Consider the following 20,385-nt stretch of genomic DNA (forward strand, 5'->3'; position numbering starts at 1 on the left):
ATGACTTTTATGATTACTTGGCCGTTTTTATAGTAATTATTTTTTTTGGTTACTAGACCAAATATTTCATGATTATTTGATTAACCTATACATGCTATAATGACTGTATTTTTAATTATTTGATTATCTTGTTTTTAAAAAAAATTAATGTGATTTTGTGATTATATTGGCAAACAAATTGTGATTATGTGATTACTTGGACACCCCAAGAGGGGCCTCACTTGGACAACCCAATGTGATGCTGCTTACCTTTGCTTATTATATAATTTTGACGCTTATGACTGCTAATCATATTGAAGGAGTTGATATACATGATACTAATTTTTAACTATTTTCATTAGTTTGTTTAATATGATCATACATGCTTTTTTCTTGTCATCATATGTTAATGTTGTTTTTGTCACAAATCGTATAAGTTGGTTTATATGGCAATACAAAGTTTGATTGATTTGATTGATTGCTAATATTTTTGATACATATAGATTCTACCACTGCATCAAGTGTGATACGATATTTATCCACTCAAGACAGTTAAATTTTCAAATTTAAAACGCGAGGCTCGCCGAGCGTTTTTAATATTTAAAATTTAACTGTCGAGAGTGGATAAATATCGTATTGCAATTTAATTCAATTTAATTCAGTTCAATGTTTTATTAATGCACGAGATTTGGTAGTGGAATCTGTTTCTCTAATGAGTTTAGACGATATGCAGACAAATTTAATCCTTCTTTTCGAACGACCTGCAAAAAGATGTGTTTTTTTTTATGTGACGTCATCAGACATGGTCGTCTTTTTTCATAACGTCACAATGGGAATTACAGAAGAAAGCAAGAAAATTGACGTCATAATCGAATTTTGACCAATGAAGAACTGAGATCAAACGAACCACACGTTGATTAAATAAAAACAGTCAACAGGTCATGAAAGGGATAAATCGAGTAAGAATTTGAGAAATAGATAGTATCATATGACTTTTTTCAATATCACATCCGTATCAACCCGAGACCTCAGGGACTCGGTTAGCAGATTAAAATTTTGTTAATCAATTTTTTTTTTTAGTATTTCCTGTCTATTTGTATTACTTTATTAACGTATTTGACGATGACGTCGATATTTCTTTGTTTCTTAGCAATGTGCAGTTTACTATCCATTAATAAAGTAATACAAATAGACAGGAAATACTAAAAAAATATAAAAAACATTGATTAACAAAATTTTAATCTGCTAACCGAGTCCCTGTGCCCGAGACAGCAATATAATTCAAAGAGCTCGAGGGATTATATTGGTTGAGAGTTGATACGGTGTCATTGTGTGATATTGAAAAATCCTTATCATATACACTTTATTATATATACCTCACGTATATATATGTTTTTTATGTGACATGACGTCATACAGTGTAGGGTTTTGACATGACGTCATATAGATTAGGTCGATTAGGGGTATGATAAATAGTTATAATACATGGCAAAATCCGTATCATATGCCGTATCATCCCGAGGAATGATATTGGTCGAGGGTGATACGGCATGTGATACGGATTTTGCCATGTTTTATACGCTTTATCATATATTTAAACAGGAGAGTATATATATATGAACTGCTTTCTGATCCATAGCACCTGGGTTACCTTCAGATTTACTTTTGTCTTGTTTTAAAAGCTTTAATTATTTATCCGGCGAAGCACCTGGAATACCTTACAATTTGCGTCCTGTTGTTCAAAGAAATATTTTGTTTATTGTATTTTTTTTTGTGTTTTGTATGGTATTTCATTGAGTTCTTTTTTATAATTGCATTTCGTGTGCCAGAAAATATGAAAGCTCGACGTCTGTGACGTCACATGCCAAACAACGTCAGTCGATAAATGACGTCACGCCCTAGTGATCGTTTCATTTAGGACCCATCAAGGAAAAATAATTCTTGAGAAGCTTGCATAAATTAAAACATGGACTTCATGTAAATTTAGTCGGAATCACTACTGTCATAAATAAGAAATTTGAGTAGGGGTGTGATAAAAGGGTGCCATCAAAGTTGAGCGATACGGATTAAACAGCAGGCTATTTATCAAATATTCAAAACTACTGTATATACTACTAAATATATGATAAAGCATTTGAAACAGTGACTGACATGATGACGTAACGTCATACAGATTAAAGGTGTGATAAAGCCTTTGCAACCATATCGATATATATATCATCACGGATAGCTGATACAGCACGATTGCCGTTGACCGTATAATATTACACATAACGTAACGGTACCCAAATTGCACCGAGTACCCAAATTGCACCTATTTAGCAAAACTAGCAGCGAAAATCTTACAAGATTTTCTAGAGACTAAACAATTTGTTTTTTTATGATTTGATACTATAAAGCACATCTTTCAACATAGGTAAAACTATTTAGATATGCACAAAACGTTCACAGTATCTATCAACAGATGAAGTATTTACTGAAAAAGAAAAATGTACTGAAACGTCGCCATGCGACGTCATCAAAACGCCATCTTTTTAAAATGAGCAAATACAATATGTTACAAGTATCCATTTAAAAAATAATGAAGAGTAAGCATGGACTAATATCCAATTGTTCAAAATATTTAAAGAAATTAAACAAAAGCTCTGTTATTAGACTTTTGACTATGTGAATTTAAGCATGGAACCCAGATAGCAAACATGTGTTGGGCCAATATTGGCATTCTGTTGGCAACATTGTTGGGCCAATGTTGGAAAACTATGTTGGGCCAACGTCATTTTGCTCATCGGCCCTCAGTTGGTCCAACATGTTGGGTCTTTGTTGGCCCAACATCAGTATGCCAACAAGGTTAACTATTTGCCAACAATCTGCCAACAATGTTAACTATATTAACGTCGTCTAGTTTTTAAATTATGTTGGGCCAATGTTGGTCGAACAGCAGTATATTTTTTTGCAACCTACTACGATAGAAAAAAAGACAATTGTATGAAATATAATGTAGAAAAGCCAATCTATCATTTTCAGTGAAAAATGAGCCTGGTGCAGTCCGTTCTAAAGAGCCATATACAGGACCCGGATGTGCCGGTGGTATATTGATTGGCGTTACATATTTGCTCTGTGTCCTGTTTTTCCCGTTTTCATTATGCTATACCATCAAGGTAATACTATGTAAATCGTTTGCTTTCTCTCTTAAGCTAGGTTCACACTGCCGATCAGATCAACTCGATCAAGCCCGATCAAGACAAATTACGTGATCGGGAGACTGGTCTGACTCAATCGACAAGGATGTTCGGGATAGTCTACCTTGCTCGTCATTGATCTGACTTTCTACCCGAGAGTTTTTGACATGACAAAAACAATCGAGTGAGGAACAAGAAGCAAGTCAATCGAGAAGAGATCGAGAATTCGTCGAGTAGCGGTCGGAATACAAAAAAAAAAAACGATCAGTCCTCGATCATTTCGACCTTTGTCCGATCGCTTCCAGATCACTGCGACTTCTATATTTATTTTATCACAAACCAACTTGACCAATACCCGATCCCTTCGCGACCACATTCGACCACTCTTCGATCTCTACTCGGCTATACACGAGAACACATGACTGCTACACGATTCTTGAAAACAAAGTGATACAGCCATAGAAAAACCGACGAGAAGACAAACAGCAGTCCACATAACGTAGAAAACTAAAAACTTAGCAACACATAACTCAACAAAACCTGGAATGAACTCATGTGTTCCGGAAGGGAAGAAAATCCTGCAATTTTAGCACCGGCGGATTTTTCAAATATGAAAGTATTTGTGCAATAACATTCATTATTAGACTGCTGATTACTGAGTTATCTTTCAAAGTTGGTTTATAAGAGACAATAACAATCAAAACCAAGGAGTAAACAAAGACTCACAAAACCAAAGGACATTTACATCAACAGTTATAAATAATAATTAAGAAACAACACGAACTCCACTAAAAACAGGTGCTCCGGGAGGGTAAGTATTTCCTGCACCGTAAACGGCACCCGTCGTGTTATTTCTTTGTTCATTTCGGTAATGATGGAAGGTTATTATGACTGAGGAAGAATATCAGATATGATTTCTGACACACTTTTGTCATAATGGCCAATCAGCTCATGATGGCGACCGTAACATTTCGTAAGTGATGACCTTAATTTGATTGATTCATAGCCCTGTCTTAAAAACTTTTGAGAAAGCAGTATTCCTCGTTCAACAAAATCAACGTACTAAGAGTTAGCTCTAGAGTAACGTATCAATTGAGACACATATACTCCATATGCTGGTGCCGCTGGGATGTTGCTACACAGAAATGGAAAGTTGACTATAGGAAATTTTGGTATTCAACCTACCATCAGTAGTCATTTCGAGAACAAGGACGAGAATAAGAACATCAAGATTATATTTTACCTGTTTTATGTGCTATTTTCTGGGTTTTTTTCTGTCCGTATATTCCGTTTGTCTAGAAATGTTTGTAGTATATAATAAAAGAAGATGTGGTACAATTGCCAACGAGACAGCTCTTCGCAGAACACCAAATGACACAGAAATTATTAACAACAACTATAGGTCACCTTACTGTCAATTGTTTTTCATTCGAACTTTTTGACGTAATTTCACACAAAAAGGAGACGAAAGGCAAATATTTTTTTTTTATTTGGAGCGAATTTCTTTCTTACACTAACGATACAAGCAGCTCAGCGTGCACACGTTTTGATTATTTGTTTCGAACATACTTTTACAAAGTTTGCATAAACTTTGACAAACTATACACTCGCTTCAAATGGGCCTACAGTTTCAGTTTGTCGTTTGTCCTTTTGTTAGTTCAAACGATGCATTTTTCTTTAACTTTAATATCAAATCAATTATCTAAACGTGTTCTCAAATATTGTCTAAAATTACTAAAATTTAGGTATTACCCTCCGTTCTTTCATAAAATAACAGCTATGAAAGAAAGAAGGGTAATACCTAAATTTGAGTAGTTTAGACAATATTTTGAGTTATGACAAGCAAGAACATAACTCTTTTTAAAAAAAAGCACAAATTTATCATCACTATCTTCATACATTCATCTGATTAAGATGAAAAACTGCCAATAAGATCAAATATGCAAATAGGAGCGATGTCCTATATGTCTATAACATCTTCAACGAAGGCTATTTTCCCGCGTAATAAGTTCAAATAACAACAAAATGTGCATGCGTTTTTAACAGTTCAAAGAGGGTCAGCAAACTCTGATTAAACGATGCATTTGTTTCTACTTCTGTAATGTTTAACAAACTATAAAAAATGGCACACAATGTTTACCAAACTTTGGTTAGAAAGAAATGCACTCTTGATCTCTTGATAGATATATGTAAACGGTTTCAAAAAAAGTATCACTCCATGGGATTGAAATTCTACTTTGGGTAAACATTTGGGGAAATATGTGACATCTTTGCCCTCCTTTTTGCAATATTTTAAAGCAAAATACATGCAGGTTGTTGCCATACAGCAAAATGAAAATAGAATCATATTCAAAACAGTGTAGCTGTGGCCATTGATTGACAACCTTAAATTATCCCATTGACTAGGGCAGATTAGGTGAACGTGTGTCTGTAACGACAACTGCTCACTACTTACTTATTATAGAATTTAAACTGTGGGGTCACCAAAGGTTCTTAACGCATTTAATATTAAAATAGTTCGAAAAATTAATCAGGAATAACTTTATGTTTTGATTTATATTATTGATATAAATCAAAACATCGTGTTATTCCTGATTAGTTTTTCTAATTTCTTTATTTAGGTGTTGAGAACCTTTTGTGACCCCACAGTTTAAGTGCCTTTAACAAGTACATAGTGAGAAGCGGTTGTTACAGACAAACGTTCACATAATCTGCCCCAGTCAATGGGATAATTTAAGGTTGTCAATCAATGGCCACAGCTACACTGTTTTGAATATGATTCTAAGTACCTTTAACCATTTAACTACTGGATATCAAATCTATGAAAAATACTGATTACATACTTATGCACATATATGACACGAACAGTACGCTTTATATCTAAGAAAGCAAGGAAAAGGGGATTGTACATTTTATGTATATTGCTATCTAACATAAGTACTAATCCAGTTACAAATGTCATTTTGTGATGTCATAATTTCCAAAAAAGATCATTTAAACTACCATTACATATCAGTGTCCACTACGAGGAGGTTTTTATAAGCATTGATAGTTATCAAAAGTACCAGGATTATAATTTTATACGCCAGACGCGTCAGTGACGCTCAGATCAAAATAGTTAAAAAGCCAAATAAATACAAAGTTGAAGAGCATTGAGGATCAAAAATTCCTAAAAGTTGTGCCAAATATGGCTAAGGTAATCTACTCCTGGGGTAAGAAAATCCTTAGTTTTTCGAAGAATTCAAAGTTTTGTAAACGGAAAATTTATAAAATGACCATATAATTGATATTCATGTCAACACCGAAGTGCTGACTACTGGGCTGGTGATACCCTCGGGGACGAAACGTCCACCAGCAGTGGCATCGACCCAGTGGTGTAAATAGTTATCAAAAGTACCAGGATTATAATTTTATACGCCAGACGCGCGTTTCATCTTCATAAGACTCATCAGTGACGCTAAAATCAAAATAGTTAAAAAGCCAAATAAATACAAAGTTGAAGAGCATTGAGGATCAAAAATTCCTAAAAGTTGTGCCAAATATGGCTAAGGTAATCTACTCCTGGGGTAAGAAAATCCTTAGTTAGTCTTTGTTGAGTAAGTGCAAGTCTCTCCTATTGCCCACACGTGGTCGTCGTGTCAGTCACTGCCTCACCTAGATTTCTCGGCGCCCGTTGCTGTCTACACCTTCTTGATCGTATTTCTATGCACTCTTCAAGCTCCTTCACAGCTATTAATCTATCTCTCTGAGCTCTTACCACCTTGCCTACAAATCCAATTGCTTTCTTTCTATTTAGATACTTTAAATGTATGATTTCACTTGGACTTTCTACTGAATATATCAAAATAAACGGAGAATGTGTCCATGGGACACTGATAATGTCCCAGCTAGCATATATAACATTATAAAGGGTCATTACTCAAGAACGGCCACCCAAATTCGCATTTGAAATGTGTTTTATGGTTATAAGCATTTTGTATACGGCGTTTCATTAAATATGATTGAGGGAAAATAAAACTAGAGACCGAAAACTAATAGTGTTGGGACGTACGCACAGGTACGGACGGACAAGGGTAACACGTAATGCTTACTCCGAAGCGGCGGGGGATAAAAGTTTTCGCACGTTTTAATACTAAAATTGTGCATACCCGACCAATTCCCGATTATCCCTACGACCCATATACGATGAAGTCGATCTGGTCTGGTCGAGATCAGACTGAGATCGTGAAAAATTGATTTGGTCTATATAGTCGAGTAAAGATCGTGTAAAGATCGTGAATTGTCGAGATAAGGTCGTGTACAGTCGAAAGGCGGTCGGGTAGAAGTCGTAAACAAGCCCGATCAAGAATTTGGTTGAGCTTGGTCGTGGAAATTTGGAGAGTCGGGATCATCGAGTTGATCTGATCGGCAGTGTGAACCTAGCTTTAACAACATATGATGACGAGAAAACACATCTGATATCTATACACGACAAAACATCGAGATCGAGTAAACATATCTGATATCTCTACACGACAAAAAGATCACGATCGAGTAAACATATCTGATATCTCTACACGACAAAACATCACGATCGAGTAAACATATCTGATATCTCTACACGACAACACATCACGATCGAGTAAACGTATCTGATATCTCTACACGACAAAAAGATCACGATCGAGTAAACATATCTGATATCTCTACACGACAAAAAGATCACGATCGAGTAAACATACCTGATATCTCTACACGACAAAAAGATCACGATCGAGTAAACATATCTGATATCTCTACACGACAAAAAGATCACGTTCGAATAAACACATATGATATCTCTACACGACAAAACATCACGATCGAGTAAACATATCTGATATCTCTACACGACAAAAAGATCACGTTCGAGTAACCACATATGATATCTCTACACGACAAAACATCACGATCGAGTAAACACATATGATATCTCTACACGACAAAACATCACGATCGAGTAAACACATATATGATATCTCTACACGACAAAACATCACGATCGAGTGAACATATCTGATATCTCTACACAACCAAGGATCACGTTCGAGTAAACACATATGATCACGACAAATTATCATAAGTAAACAAATATAATCTTTCTAAACGACAAATGATAACCAGTAAACACATCTGATCTCTATACATGACAAGTGATCACGAGTAAACACATCTGATCTCTCAACATGACAAGTGATCGCGAGTAAACACATCTGATCTCTCTACATGACAAATAATCGCGAGTAGACACAGCTGATCTTTCTCTGACACTTTGGTCTCTCTACACGATAAATGATAACGATTCAACACATCTGATCTCTTCCCGACATATGATCGCGAGTATAAACACATGATATCTCTTCACGGCAAATGATCGCGAGTAAACACATGCAGCTGATCTCTCTACACGACAAATTATCGCGAGTAAACACGTCCGATCTATCTACACGACAAGTTATAACGAGTAAACATATCTGATCTCTCTACACGACAAATGATCGCGAGTAAACACATCTGATCTTATCTACATAACAAATGGTCACAATAAACACATCTGGTCTCTATACACGACAAATGATTGCGAGTTAACACATATGATTTCTCTACACGACAAATGATCGCGAGTAAATACATCTAATGTCTCTTCATGACAAATAATCACAAGTAAACACGTCTAAACAGGTCCAATCTCTATACTCGACAAATGATTACAAGTAAACACATTTGATCTCTCTACATGACATATGATCGCGAATAAACACATCTGATCTTTTTTCACGACAAATAATCACGAGTAAACACGCGTCTAAACACGTCCAATCTCTATACACAACAAATGATTACGAGTAAACACATCTGATCTCTCTACACGACAAATGATAACGAGTAAACACTCTGGTATCTCTACACGATAAATGATAACGATTCAACACATCTGATCTCTTCCCGACATATGATCGCGAGTATAAACACATGATTTCTCTACACGACATATGATCGCGAGTATAAACACATGATATCTCTACACGACATATGATCGCTAGTAAACACATATAATCTCTCTACACGGCAAATGATCACGAGTAAACACATCTGATCTCTCTACACAACAAAAGATTACAAGTAAACACATATAATCTCTCTACACGACAAAATGATCACGAGTAAACTCATCTGTTCTCTCTACACGACAAATGATCACGACTTAACACATCCGATCACTCTACACGGCAAATGATCACGAGTAAACACATCTGAATCTCTCTACACGACAAATGATCACGACTAAACACATCTGATCTCTCAACACGACAAATGATCACGACTAAACACGTCTGATCTCTCTGCACGACAAATGATCATCTGATCTCTCTACACGACAAATGATCACGAGTAAACATATCTGATCTCTATACGCGACAAATGATTCCGAGTTAACACATCTGATCTCTCTACACGACAAAAGATCACGACTAAACTCATCTTATCTCTCTACACGACAAATGATCAAGAGTAAACACATTCTGATCTCCCTACACGACAAATGGTCACCACTAAACAAATCTGATCTCTCTACACGACAAATGATCACGACTAAACACATCTGATCTCTCAACATGACAAATGGCCACGACTAAACACGTCTGATATCTCTACACGGCAAATGATTACGAGTAAACACATCTGATCTCTATGCACGACAAATGATTCCGAGTTAACACATTCTCATCTCTCTACACGACAAATGATCAAGAGTACACACATCTGATCTCTCTACACGACAAATGATCACGACTAAACACATCTGATCTCTCTACACGACAAATGATCACGACTGAACAAATCTGATCTCTCTACATGACAAATGGCCACGACTAAACACGTCTGATATCTCTACACGGCAAATGATCACGAGTAAACACATCTGATCTCTATACACGACAAATGATTCCGAGTTAACACATTCTCATCTCTCTACACGATAAATGATCAAGAGTACACACATCTGATCTCTCTACACGACAAATGATCACGACTAAACACATCTGATCTCTCTACACGGCAAATGATCACGACTAAACACATCTGATCTCTTCACGACAAATGATTACAAGTAAACACATTTGATCTCTATACACGGCAAATTATCATGACTTTACACATCTGCTCTCTCTACACGACAAAATGGTCACGACTAAACACATCTGATATCTCTACACGACAAATGGTCACGACTAAACACATCTGATCTCTCTATACGACAAATGATCAAGACTAAACACATCTGATCTCTCTACGCGACAAATGATTACGAATACACACGTCTGATCTCTCTACACGACAAATGATCACGACTAAACACACGTCTGATCTCTCTACATAGCAAATAATTCACATGCAATTCTGACCTCACTAGCAACCAATCATACACCTGTACAGTTAAAATATGTATTCGGTCTTAAAACAGACACTAGCTTAATTTTAGTATAATTGCATGCATATTGGTAAATATTATCCTGTGAAGATTTATTGTATTGCAGCTTGCGAGTGCAACATGTTTTTTTTATATACGATCCTTTATTGCATCTCTTCAAAAGTCTAGTATCGATAAATATAATTATATAGAAAATAATATATATCGAATATGTGCTTTAATATATTTTCAGATTATTACTGAATATGAGAGAGTGGTAATTTTTCGCCTCGGTCGTTTATTACCTGGTGGTGCCAAAGGACCAGGTATCGAATCAGTTAAATTATACAGATATATATTGCTTTAATTTAGTGCATAATCTTGACCATAACTTCTTATTAAAACCCTTTAAAAATGAAAATAAAAATAATTTATACATATGAAAAAGAAGATGTGGTATGATTGCTAATGAGACAACTATCCACAAAAGACCAAAATGACACAGAAAATAACAACTATAGGTCACCGTACAGCCTTCAACAATGAGCAATGCCCATACCGCATAGTCAGCTATAAAAGGCCCCGAAATGACAATGTAAAACAATTCAAACGAGAAAACTAACGGCCTTATTTATATAAAAAAAAAAATGAACGAAAAACAAATATGTAACACATAAACAAACGACAACCATTGAATTAGTCTATATATTTCCTTGCATGCATTAATATCGTTTTCAGTTTAATCTAAACATTCTGATTGTATCAGCATTGTTGAGAAAAAAGAAAATAATTAAATATTCAGACATGGCATTTGGGACGGTTGCTCAAAACTCCGAAAAAATGGTAACATCATTTCTGCTACGTTTCGCTAACTTACTGAGAGTGTAGCAAGGGGTCTCATTGGGTGTGGGAGGGGGCCTGATCCAGGATCCCGCTTATCACTGCAACTTTCAGACTTCGTTTTTTTAATTTGACTTTCACGAGTCACGCTTACAAAAAAAAATGGCCAATCCCGCGCCACACCCCCAATGAGAGTCAGACCCACTAGCAAAGCCACTCGCGCTAATTCAGAGTTTTGGTTGGTCCATTGACTGTTTCACCGATATATATATATATATATATATATATATATATATATATATATATATATATATATATATATATATATATATATATATATATATAAGTATGTCCGAGTCAGTGACAACTCTACAACAGATTTATCCATCGGTTCACCAGCAATGATGGTGATACATGGCTGTGTACATTATGTATATACAACTCGTTTAAACATCAACCCAACAATGTTAGATCTGTAAATGCTTTTGGAAATTTACAGATGTAACATTGTTGGGTTGATGTTTAGACGAGTTGTTTACATATATGTATATATAGTTGTTCGGAATAAACGATAAAAGTTTTGAAATGATTATGTATTTTTGCATCATACTTTTCAATAACCCATCTGTGTAGGGGTTGCCTAGCTTGGTTATAGAAATGTGGTCATCTGGACGTCTTCCGTTCGTCAGTAATACCAGTGCAAAAAAAAAAATACCTCGTCAGACATCCCAGACTTATAATTTGTAACGCCAGACGAGCGTTTCGTCTCAATATTATAAGTAGCACTTAAATAAAACAGGTGGGAAGCAAATAATTACGAAATTGAAGAGATTGAAAGCCAAAAATTGTAAAAAAAAAAAAACATGTGCCAAATACAGATACGGCAATCTATGCATGGGAGGAGTGTTACGATCGAGAATGATTTACTTTAAACATATTTTATTTAAAAAAACCATGCACATAACATACAAAAATAAGTACAGTGATACGTACATTACTACTAAGGGATTCGGAAACAAGGTTTAAATTCCCTTATATCAATCCATCTCCCTTTGAACTTTAAGAAGAAAAAAGAAATTCTATAGAGACAGTCTCATTGATATTTCATAACAACACAGAAGTGTTTGTTTCCAATCGAAAACATTCTCTCTTTGTGTAGCAATGGCTCAGTGTCCAAATTATCCCTCTATTCCGGTTGACCCAATTGAGCAAAGCATTTACTAGTGTTTTAAATGCCCTCTACTCGTAAACACAGTGGCGGATCCATGCATTTGAATGGGGACATATATTTGGAACCCCCTCTTTAAAAATGGCTGGATTTTCCCCGGAAATATGCTTGAATCATTTGCCAAATTATTGGTCTGCTAGCTTAAATTCTGGAGAACCTGTGTCCATCGCCAAATTATTGTTTGGGTTCGTGTTTTTAATCGTCGATTCTTCTGTGAGCTGTAATCTCTGTTGTGTTTTGTGCATGAACTGTTGTTTCCATGTTTCTAGAACCAAGACTCAAATAGTAAATGTTCACATATTTTGCTTTTAGGTCTACTTTTCATCTTACCATGTGTGGATGAAATAAAAATGATGGATTTACGAACGGTGTGTCGGGACATCAGACCTCAACAGGTATAGTATTGTCTAGACACTACCTCCACCAATAAAAATCGGTCCTCACGGTATAGACAAGACTGGTAAAAGTGGCGTTCATCACCAACAATCAAATCAATCAACCATATAATGCAAACTGATAGAAATCACAGACGATTATATAAAACAATTAAAGAACCGTAGGAGCGCGCTCCACATACCCCACGTCCCCACATTGCTACTGGGCAAACACAATCTTAAATTCCTAAGTTCATAGACTCCTAACTCCTACAAGTGTCAACTGGTAAATATTTTTTCACATGGACAGACAGACAGACAGACAGACAGACAGACAGACAGACAGACAGACAGACAGACAGACAGACAGACAGACAGACAGACAGACAGACAGACAGACAGACATTAACATCCATTAAGTTAAATAAAATAGAACCCGACTAATCCAGTCGTTATATATTCCAGCTAACCATTGCTAACTATCGATCGCTACATTATCTTGCGAGGACGCCGAGAGATAGAGGACGCTAAATCGTTCGCGGTAAAAAAAAAATAGCAAATGGAAAAAAATCTACAAATTTTAATATTTTTTAACTTTGTAATTTTCAGATTTTGACAAAAGACTGTGTGAACATCATGGTGGATGCAGTAGTTTATAGTCGTATATTTAATCCGAATTTGTCAGTATGCTATTTCTCGAAGCCACATTTATCTATGAGTATTCTGGCTGCAACTACACTTAGAAAAACTTTAGGAAAGAGAGACATGTCTGAAATATATTGTGACAAAAAGAAAATTGCCAGGGAGGTAGCGGTAAGTTTCCAAAGAAAACTGGCACTGTTTATACTTTTGGATCGAGCATTTGGAATAAATGAGGGGTCTAAAATTAAGGAATGGCATATTTTATCATTTTACATATTATAATCCCCCAACATGACATGTATGATCGTTTACGAGACGTATTATGGTATACCGTTGTCCGTCGTCAACATGTCAGACATAAACCCAAAATTTAACCAATTTGCATAAAAACTTTGGTGAATTGTATATATCTATTAACTTGAGCTCCCTTTCGTTTTTTTATAAATTCTAGATTTAACGTTTCCCAGTTATGGGGTTCTATTCATTAAAAAAGGGGGATTTTCCAGTTTTCGGATAATAACTCAGCAATGCTTTCAGCAGGTCTCATAAAACTTTGGTGAATTGTTTATATCTATTAACGTGAGTTCCCTTTCAATTTTTATAAATTTTAGATGTTACGTTTCCGAGTTATGGGGTTACATTCAATAAAAAAGTGGGGATTTTCCAGTTTTCGGACAATAACTCAAGAGTTCTCATAAAACTATAGTTAATTGTTTATATATTTTGACGTAAGCTCTATTTTCATTTTTATAAATTTCTGACACGACATTGAGAAGTTATTGAACTTTATTTTTTAAGTATACTTATGTTGTTTCATTATAAATTCGTTCTACCTGCTTAAATCAAGAAATACTGTTGACTCTATTCTCGAGTTGTATGATTGTAGGTTCTGCACGTACAGGGGCCGCGGGTTCGGCCATTTTCATTTTCAAAGGGGGGCCGGATAAAAGGAGGGGGCGGGGGTTCCAACCATATGTCCCCATTCAAATGCATTGATCATCCAAAAAAGAGGGGCTCAAACGCCCGGACCCCCGGATCCGCCAATAACGTATATTCCTAATACGTTATCAGGTTCTGATAATATTCACCATTCGTTTATCTTTAACGGTTTTTCATTTTCAGAGGAAATTTGACAGACAAACAGCTAACTGGGGAATTAAACTGGAAAGGATTGAAATGTAAGTGAAATATTGCTTTTGTTTAGCTTTGGCGTGGCCGGTATATTCATGTAGTTGACAGGATTGATTGCTTGATTAGTATTTCACGCAACTTTCAACACTATATTGTGCTTTTTCCTGGCGGTCAGTGGTCATTGGTGGAGGAAGCTAGAATGTCCACTAAGACAACTGGCAATCCTATTGTCAATTACGATTTGCCCAACTTTTAGCTTTATGTCACAGTGTAGCTCCACGCAATCATTTTTTCTTTTATGAATGACCCTAATGTTATCCTTCTTTGAATTGAAAGATTTTGACTGTTGCCATGCTATTATTAGTAAATATCTTTTTTTTCAATAAAAAAACATTTTTTAAAAGATTAGAGAAATTTCAATAGAACTTTTACATACTGCCAACAGACGATAACGATGATCAGACGCAGATCAAGGATTTGATGGGGATGGTGGGTGGTTGGCATTTCCTAAGAATAAATGATACCTCTTGTAGGTCGATATTTTGACATTTTTTTTTTTATTGAAATTGTATCTAAAGTAGTTGGGGATACAACCTCTCTAGTTATTAATGCATATCAATTTTATGCAACGTATATATTTCAGAAAAGAAATCAAACTTCCGAAAGAAATGGAGAGATCTATGGCAGCTGAGGCAGAAGCTGCAAGACAAGCGCGTGCAAAGGTAAAATACAATAAGAATCGAATGACATTGCATTTTTGTAGATATATTAGGGTGTATAGTCGTTGACTGTGGAATCATTTATCTTTTTGAATGTTAAATATTTTTCTTAATTGTTTGTTTTGTTCAGTAACCAATATTATAATACTAATCTTTTAGATGGATACATAATGTAGAACTTTAACTAGCAAAAAAGATCAGCAAGACAGATCTACAATTAACACAATTTGTCTCCTTATTGGATGTATTGGCCTTAAATGACGATGTATACCAATTTTTAGTATTTTGCATTATACAATAAAAATTAAAAAAGATAAATAGACATTTTGAATCACAAAAGTGATCAGCAAGGCCAGATCTACAAAAAAGGTAAATGTTGACGATATAGTTAGCAGACTGTCCCCTTTTATAGGAGAGATTGACCCTAATATAAATGAGGATTTTTTTTTGCCACTTTTCTGTTTTTGGCGAAAACTAATGAAGTTGGAAAAAAAAATAAACAGACTAATGTATGTCATTCAGTCACATGTTGTATGTCATTAAAAGTCACATGTTGTATGTCATTAAGTCATATGTTGTATGTCATTTAAAGTCACATGTTGTTTGTCATTTAAAGTCACATGTTGTATGTCATTCAGTCACATGTTGTATGTCTTTCAGTCACATGTTTTATGTCATTTAAAGTCACATTTTGTAAGTCATTCAGTCATGTTGTATGTCATTCAGTCATATGTTGTATGTCATTCAGTCACATGTTGTATGTCATTCAAAGTCATATGTTCTATGTCATTCAGTCACATGTTGTATGTCATTCAAAGTCATATGTTCTATGTCTTTCAGTAACATGTTGTATGTCATTAAAAGTCACATGTTGTATGTCATTCAAAGTGAAATGTTGTTTGTCATTCAGTCATATTTTTTATGTCATTCAAAGTCATATGTTGTATGTCATTCAGTCACATGTTGTATGTCATTAAAAGTCACATGTTGTATGTCATTCAGTCACATGTTGTATGTCATTAAAAGTCACATGTTGTATGTCATTCAGTCATATGTTGTATGTCATTCAGTCATATGTTGTATATCATTTAAAGTCACATGTTGTTTGTCATTTAAAGTCACATGTTGTATATCATTCAAAGTCATATGTTGTATATCATTAAAAGTCACATGTTGTATGTCATTCAAAGTCACATGTTGTATGTCATTAAGTCATATGTTGTATGTTATTAAAAGTCACATGGTGTATGTTATTCAGTCATATGTTGTATGTCATTTAAAGTCACATGTTGTATGTCATTCAGTCATATGTTTTATGTCATTCAGTCATATGTTGTATGTCATTTAAAGTCACATGTTGTTTGTCATTTAAAGTCACATGTTGTATGTCATTAAAAGTCACATGTTGTATATCATTAAAAGTCACATGTTGTATGTCATTCAAAGTCACATGTTGTATGTCATTAAGTCATATGTTGTATGTTATTAAAAGTCACATGGTGTATGTCATTCAGTCATATGTTGTATGTCATTTAAAGTCACATGTTGTATGTCATTCAGTCATATGTTGTATATCATTCAAAGTCACATGTTGTTATATATGTCATTCAAAGTAACCTGTTCAATGATATTCAAGGTCACATATTATACTAGATATGCATAAGTCCTTGAAAATAAACAGCCAGATTTTATAAAGAATAATTTCAGGGCTTTATTCAATGTATACATAAATGCATACATTTTCAAAATACCTGATCCGCAACTGGTTTTTATTTTATTCACATATATGCCTTTAGCAAAGAATAAAAGCTTACATCAGACACCTGCAAATCAAGACAGTCATAAATAAGTATTTAGTTTCGATTGAGTAGAATTATTTGCTTTCATAAATAATTTTTTTTAAAGATAGAAGGTAATGCTGTCATTGTTCCTCTTCCAGAAAAGTAATACATAACTCGCAAAGTTTTATAAAAAAAAGAGAGAGAAAAACGTGACTTCTTAATTTAATATAAAGTAAAATTGTTCACATATATATACAAAGAAAGATATTCACATCTAGAAGAGCTTTTAATAGTTTGATAACATCATTCTTGCCAGCAGGGACGGATCCAGCCATTTGTTTGTCATTTAAAGTCACATGTTGTATGTCATTCAGTCACATGTTGTATGTCTTTCAGTCACATGTTTTATGTCATTTAAAGTCACATTTTGTAAGTCATTCAGTCATATGTTGTATGTCATTCAGTCACATGTTGTATGTCATTCAAAGTCATATGTTCTATGTCATTCAGTCACATGTTGTATGTCATTCAAAGTCATATGTTCTATGTCTTTCAGTAACATGTTGTATGTCATTAAAAGTCACATGTTGTATGTCATTCAAAGTGAAATGTTGTTTGTCATTCAGTCATATTTTTTATGTCATTCAAAGTCATATGTTGTATGTCATTCAGTCACATGTTGTATGTCATTAAAAGTCACATGTTGTATGTCATTCAGTCACATGTTGTATGTCATTAAAAGTCACATGTTGTATGTCATTCAGTCATATGTTGTATGTCATTCAGTCATATGTTGTATATCATTTAAAGTCACATGTTGTTTGTCATTTAAAGTCACATGTTGTATATCATTCAAAGTCATATGTTGTATATCATTAAAAGTCACATGTTGTATGTCATTCAAAGTCACATGTTGTATGTCATTAAGTCATATGTTGTATGTTATTAAAAGTCACATGGTGTATGTTATTCAGTCATATGTTGTATGTCATTTAAAGTCACATGTTGTATGTCATTCAGTCATATGTTTTATGTCATTCAGTCATATGTTGTATGTCATTTAAAGTCACATGTTGTTTGTCATTTAAAGTCACATGTTGTATGTCATTAAAAGTCACATGTTGTATATCATTAAAAGTCACATGTTGTATGTCATTCAAAGTCACATGTTGTATGTCATTAAGTCATATGTTGTATGTTATTAAAAGTCACATGGTGTATGTCATTCAGTCATATGTTGTATGTCATTTAAAGTCACATGTTGTATGTCATTCAGTCATATGTTGTATATCATTCAAAGTCACATGTTGTTATATATGTCATTCAAAGTAACCTGTTCAATGATATTCAAGGTCACATATTATACTAGATATGCATAAGTCCTTGAAAATAAACAGCCAGATTTTATAAAGAATAATTTCAGGGCTTTATTCAATGTATACATAAATGCATACATTTTCAAAATACCTGATCCGCAACTGGTTTTTATTTTATTCACATATATGCCTTTAGCAAAGAATAAAAGCTTACATCAGACACCTGCAAATCAAGACAGTCATAAATAAGTATTTAGTTTCGATTTAGTAGAATTATTTGCTTTCATAAATAATTTGTTTTAAAGATAGAAGGTAATGCTGTCATTGTTCCTCTTCCAGAAAAGTAATACATAACTCGCAAAGTTTTATAAAAAAAGAGAGACAAAAACGTGACTTCTTAATTTAATATAAAGTATAATTGTTCACATATATATACAAAGAAAGATATTCACATCTAGAAGAGCTTTAGTTTGATAACATCATTCTTGCCAGCAGGGACGGATCCAGCCATTTGAAAAAGGGGGGTTCCCAACCAAGTAAAAAAAGGTGGGGGGTTCCAATCATATATCTAAATTCATATGCATTGATCGGCCTAAAAAAAGTGGGTTCCGGCCCCCCTTTCCCATGGATCTGCCACTGGCCAGGAAGGGCTTAATCTATTTTAATCTTTGAATTGTATTGTTTGGGCAAGTTATTTTACACCTGTCCAGTTCTTTTTGTATAATCGCCTAATATATATATTTAATTACTTTAAATACCAGGACAACAATGTAAAATCTACAAATATGCAGAAGCTAATTTTTATTCTACATACTGTACATATTTTTTTACAGGTCATAACAGCCAAAGGAGAACAAAATGCATCTAGAGCCTTAAAAGAGGCGGCAGATATCATGTCACAATCACCTGCCGCCATTCAGCTCAGATACTTACAGACACTTAAATCTGTGGCAGCTAAAAATAACTCAACCATTATATTTCCTTTGCCGATGCAACTATCACAAGGATATGCTCAAAGCTGACTCCCATTGCCATGACAACGGATGTTTTATAATCCAGCATTCAACTTTTGGGAAAATGCCAAAATACAATTTAGCAATATCCTAAATTTCTATATATAACAATTTGCTTATACCTCTGTTACCCAATCAATTATTTGGCCTTTTATAACATTTTTGATTCAAGTGTCACTGATGAGTCTTTTGTAGACGAAATGCCCGTCTGGTGTAATTATAAAATTGTATTCCTGGTATCTATGATGAGTTTATTTATGAGATTGACATGATTGATGAATATCTCACTTGTCATAAAATTTATAGAAGTTGTTTTGCCCAGAGGTCAATAAAACTGTGTTCCTCATCTGTATCTTTAAACATGGACACCCTTAAGTAAAAATCATCATTAAAGGGAAATAACTCTATTATGAGTTAACTGGACATTTCAGTTATATAGATCTGCCCTGCTGATAATTTCGCCTGTTTAAAGTTTCTATCAAAAGTCCTATGACAGTTTATATGTCAATAGGCTGTTGTCTGCTCTATGGTTGGGTTGTTGTCTCTTTGACACATTCCCCATTTCCATTCTCAATTTTATCAAGCAGACCTAATCATTCTTAACAATTTTGCTTATTCAGATTTTGTGTATTTATAGCAGTTTGCAAGATAATAGAAAAATTTAGCATCTACCCACAATGTTCTACGTTTAGTCATGTTTGTTGGCAGGGTGGTCAAAGGACACATTTTTAAAGATAGTTACCCCATTGAT

The 20,385-nt window shown here is 34.5% G+C and overlaps 1 protein-coding gene across 1 annotated transcript; it reads left to right on the forward strand.

Moving 5' to 3' along the window:
* The first annotated feature begins 3,055 nt into the window (after positions 1 to 3,055).
* Positions 3,056 to 20,306, forward strand: LOC143042626 (stomatin-like). The gene is made up of 7 exons (XM_076215036.1): positions 3,056 to 3,137; positions 10,844 to 10,916; positions 12,971 to 13,053; positions 13,642 to 13,845; positions 14,797 to 14,852; positions 15,449 to 15,527; positions 19,455 to 20,306. Exons 3-7 carry the CDS (start codon positions 13,009 to 13,011, stop codon positions 19,641 to 19,643), a joined length of 573 nt encoding a protein of 190 aa, XP_076071151.1. The 5' UTR covers positions 3,056 to 3,137; positions 10,844 to 10,916; positions 12,971 to 13,008; the 3' UTR covers positions 19,644 to 20,306.
* The last annotated feature ends 79 nt before the right edge of the window (positions 20,307 to 20,385 follow it).

Source organism: Mytilus galloprovincialis, chromosome 8 (genome assembly GCF_965363235.1).
Source record: "Mytilus galloprovincialis chromosome 8, xbMytGall1.hap1.1, whole genome shotgun sequence".
Taxonomy (NCBI): Eukaryota; Metazoa; Mollusca; class Bivalvia; order Mytilida; family Mytilidae; genus Mytilus; species Mytilus galloprovincialis.

Bases quoted from the DNA above. Each gene is read 5' to 3' on its own strand.
- LOC143042626 (XM_076215036.1), top strand. From the start codon at position 13,009: ATGATGGATTTACGAACGGTGTGTCGGGACATCAGACCTCAACAG. The intron at 13,846-14,796 runs GTAAGTTTCCAA...TTTCATTTTCAG, and splicing joins AAATTGCCAGGGAGGTAGCG to AGGAAATTTGACAGACAAAC. The intron at 15,528-19,454 runs GTAAAATACAAT...ATTTTTTTACAG, and splicing joins CAAGACAAGCGCGTGCAAAG to GTCATAACAGCCAAAGGAGA.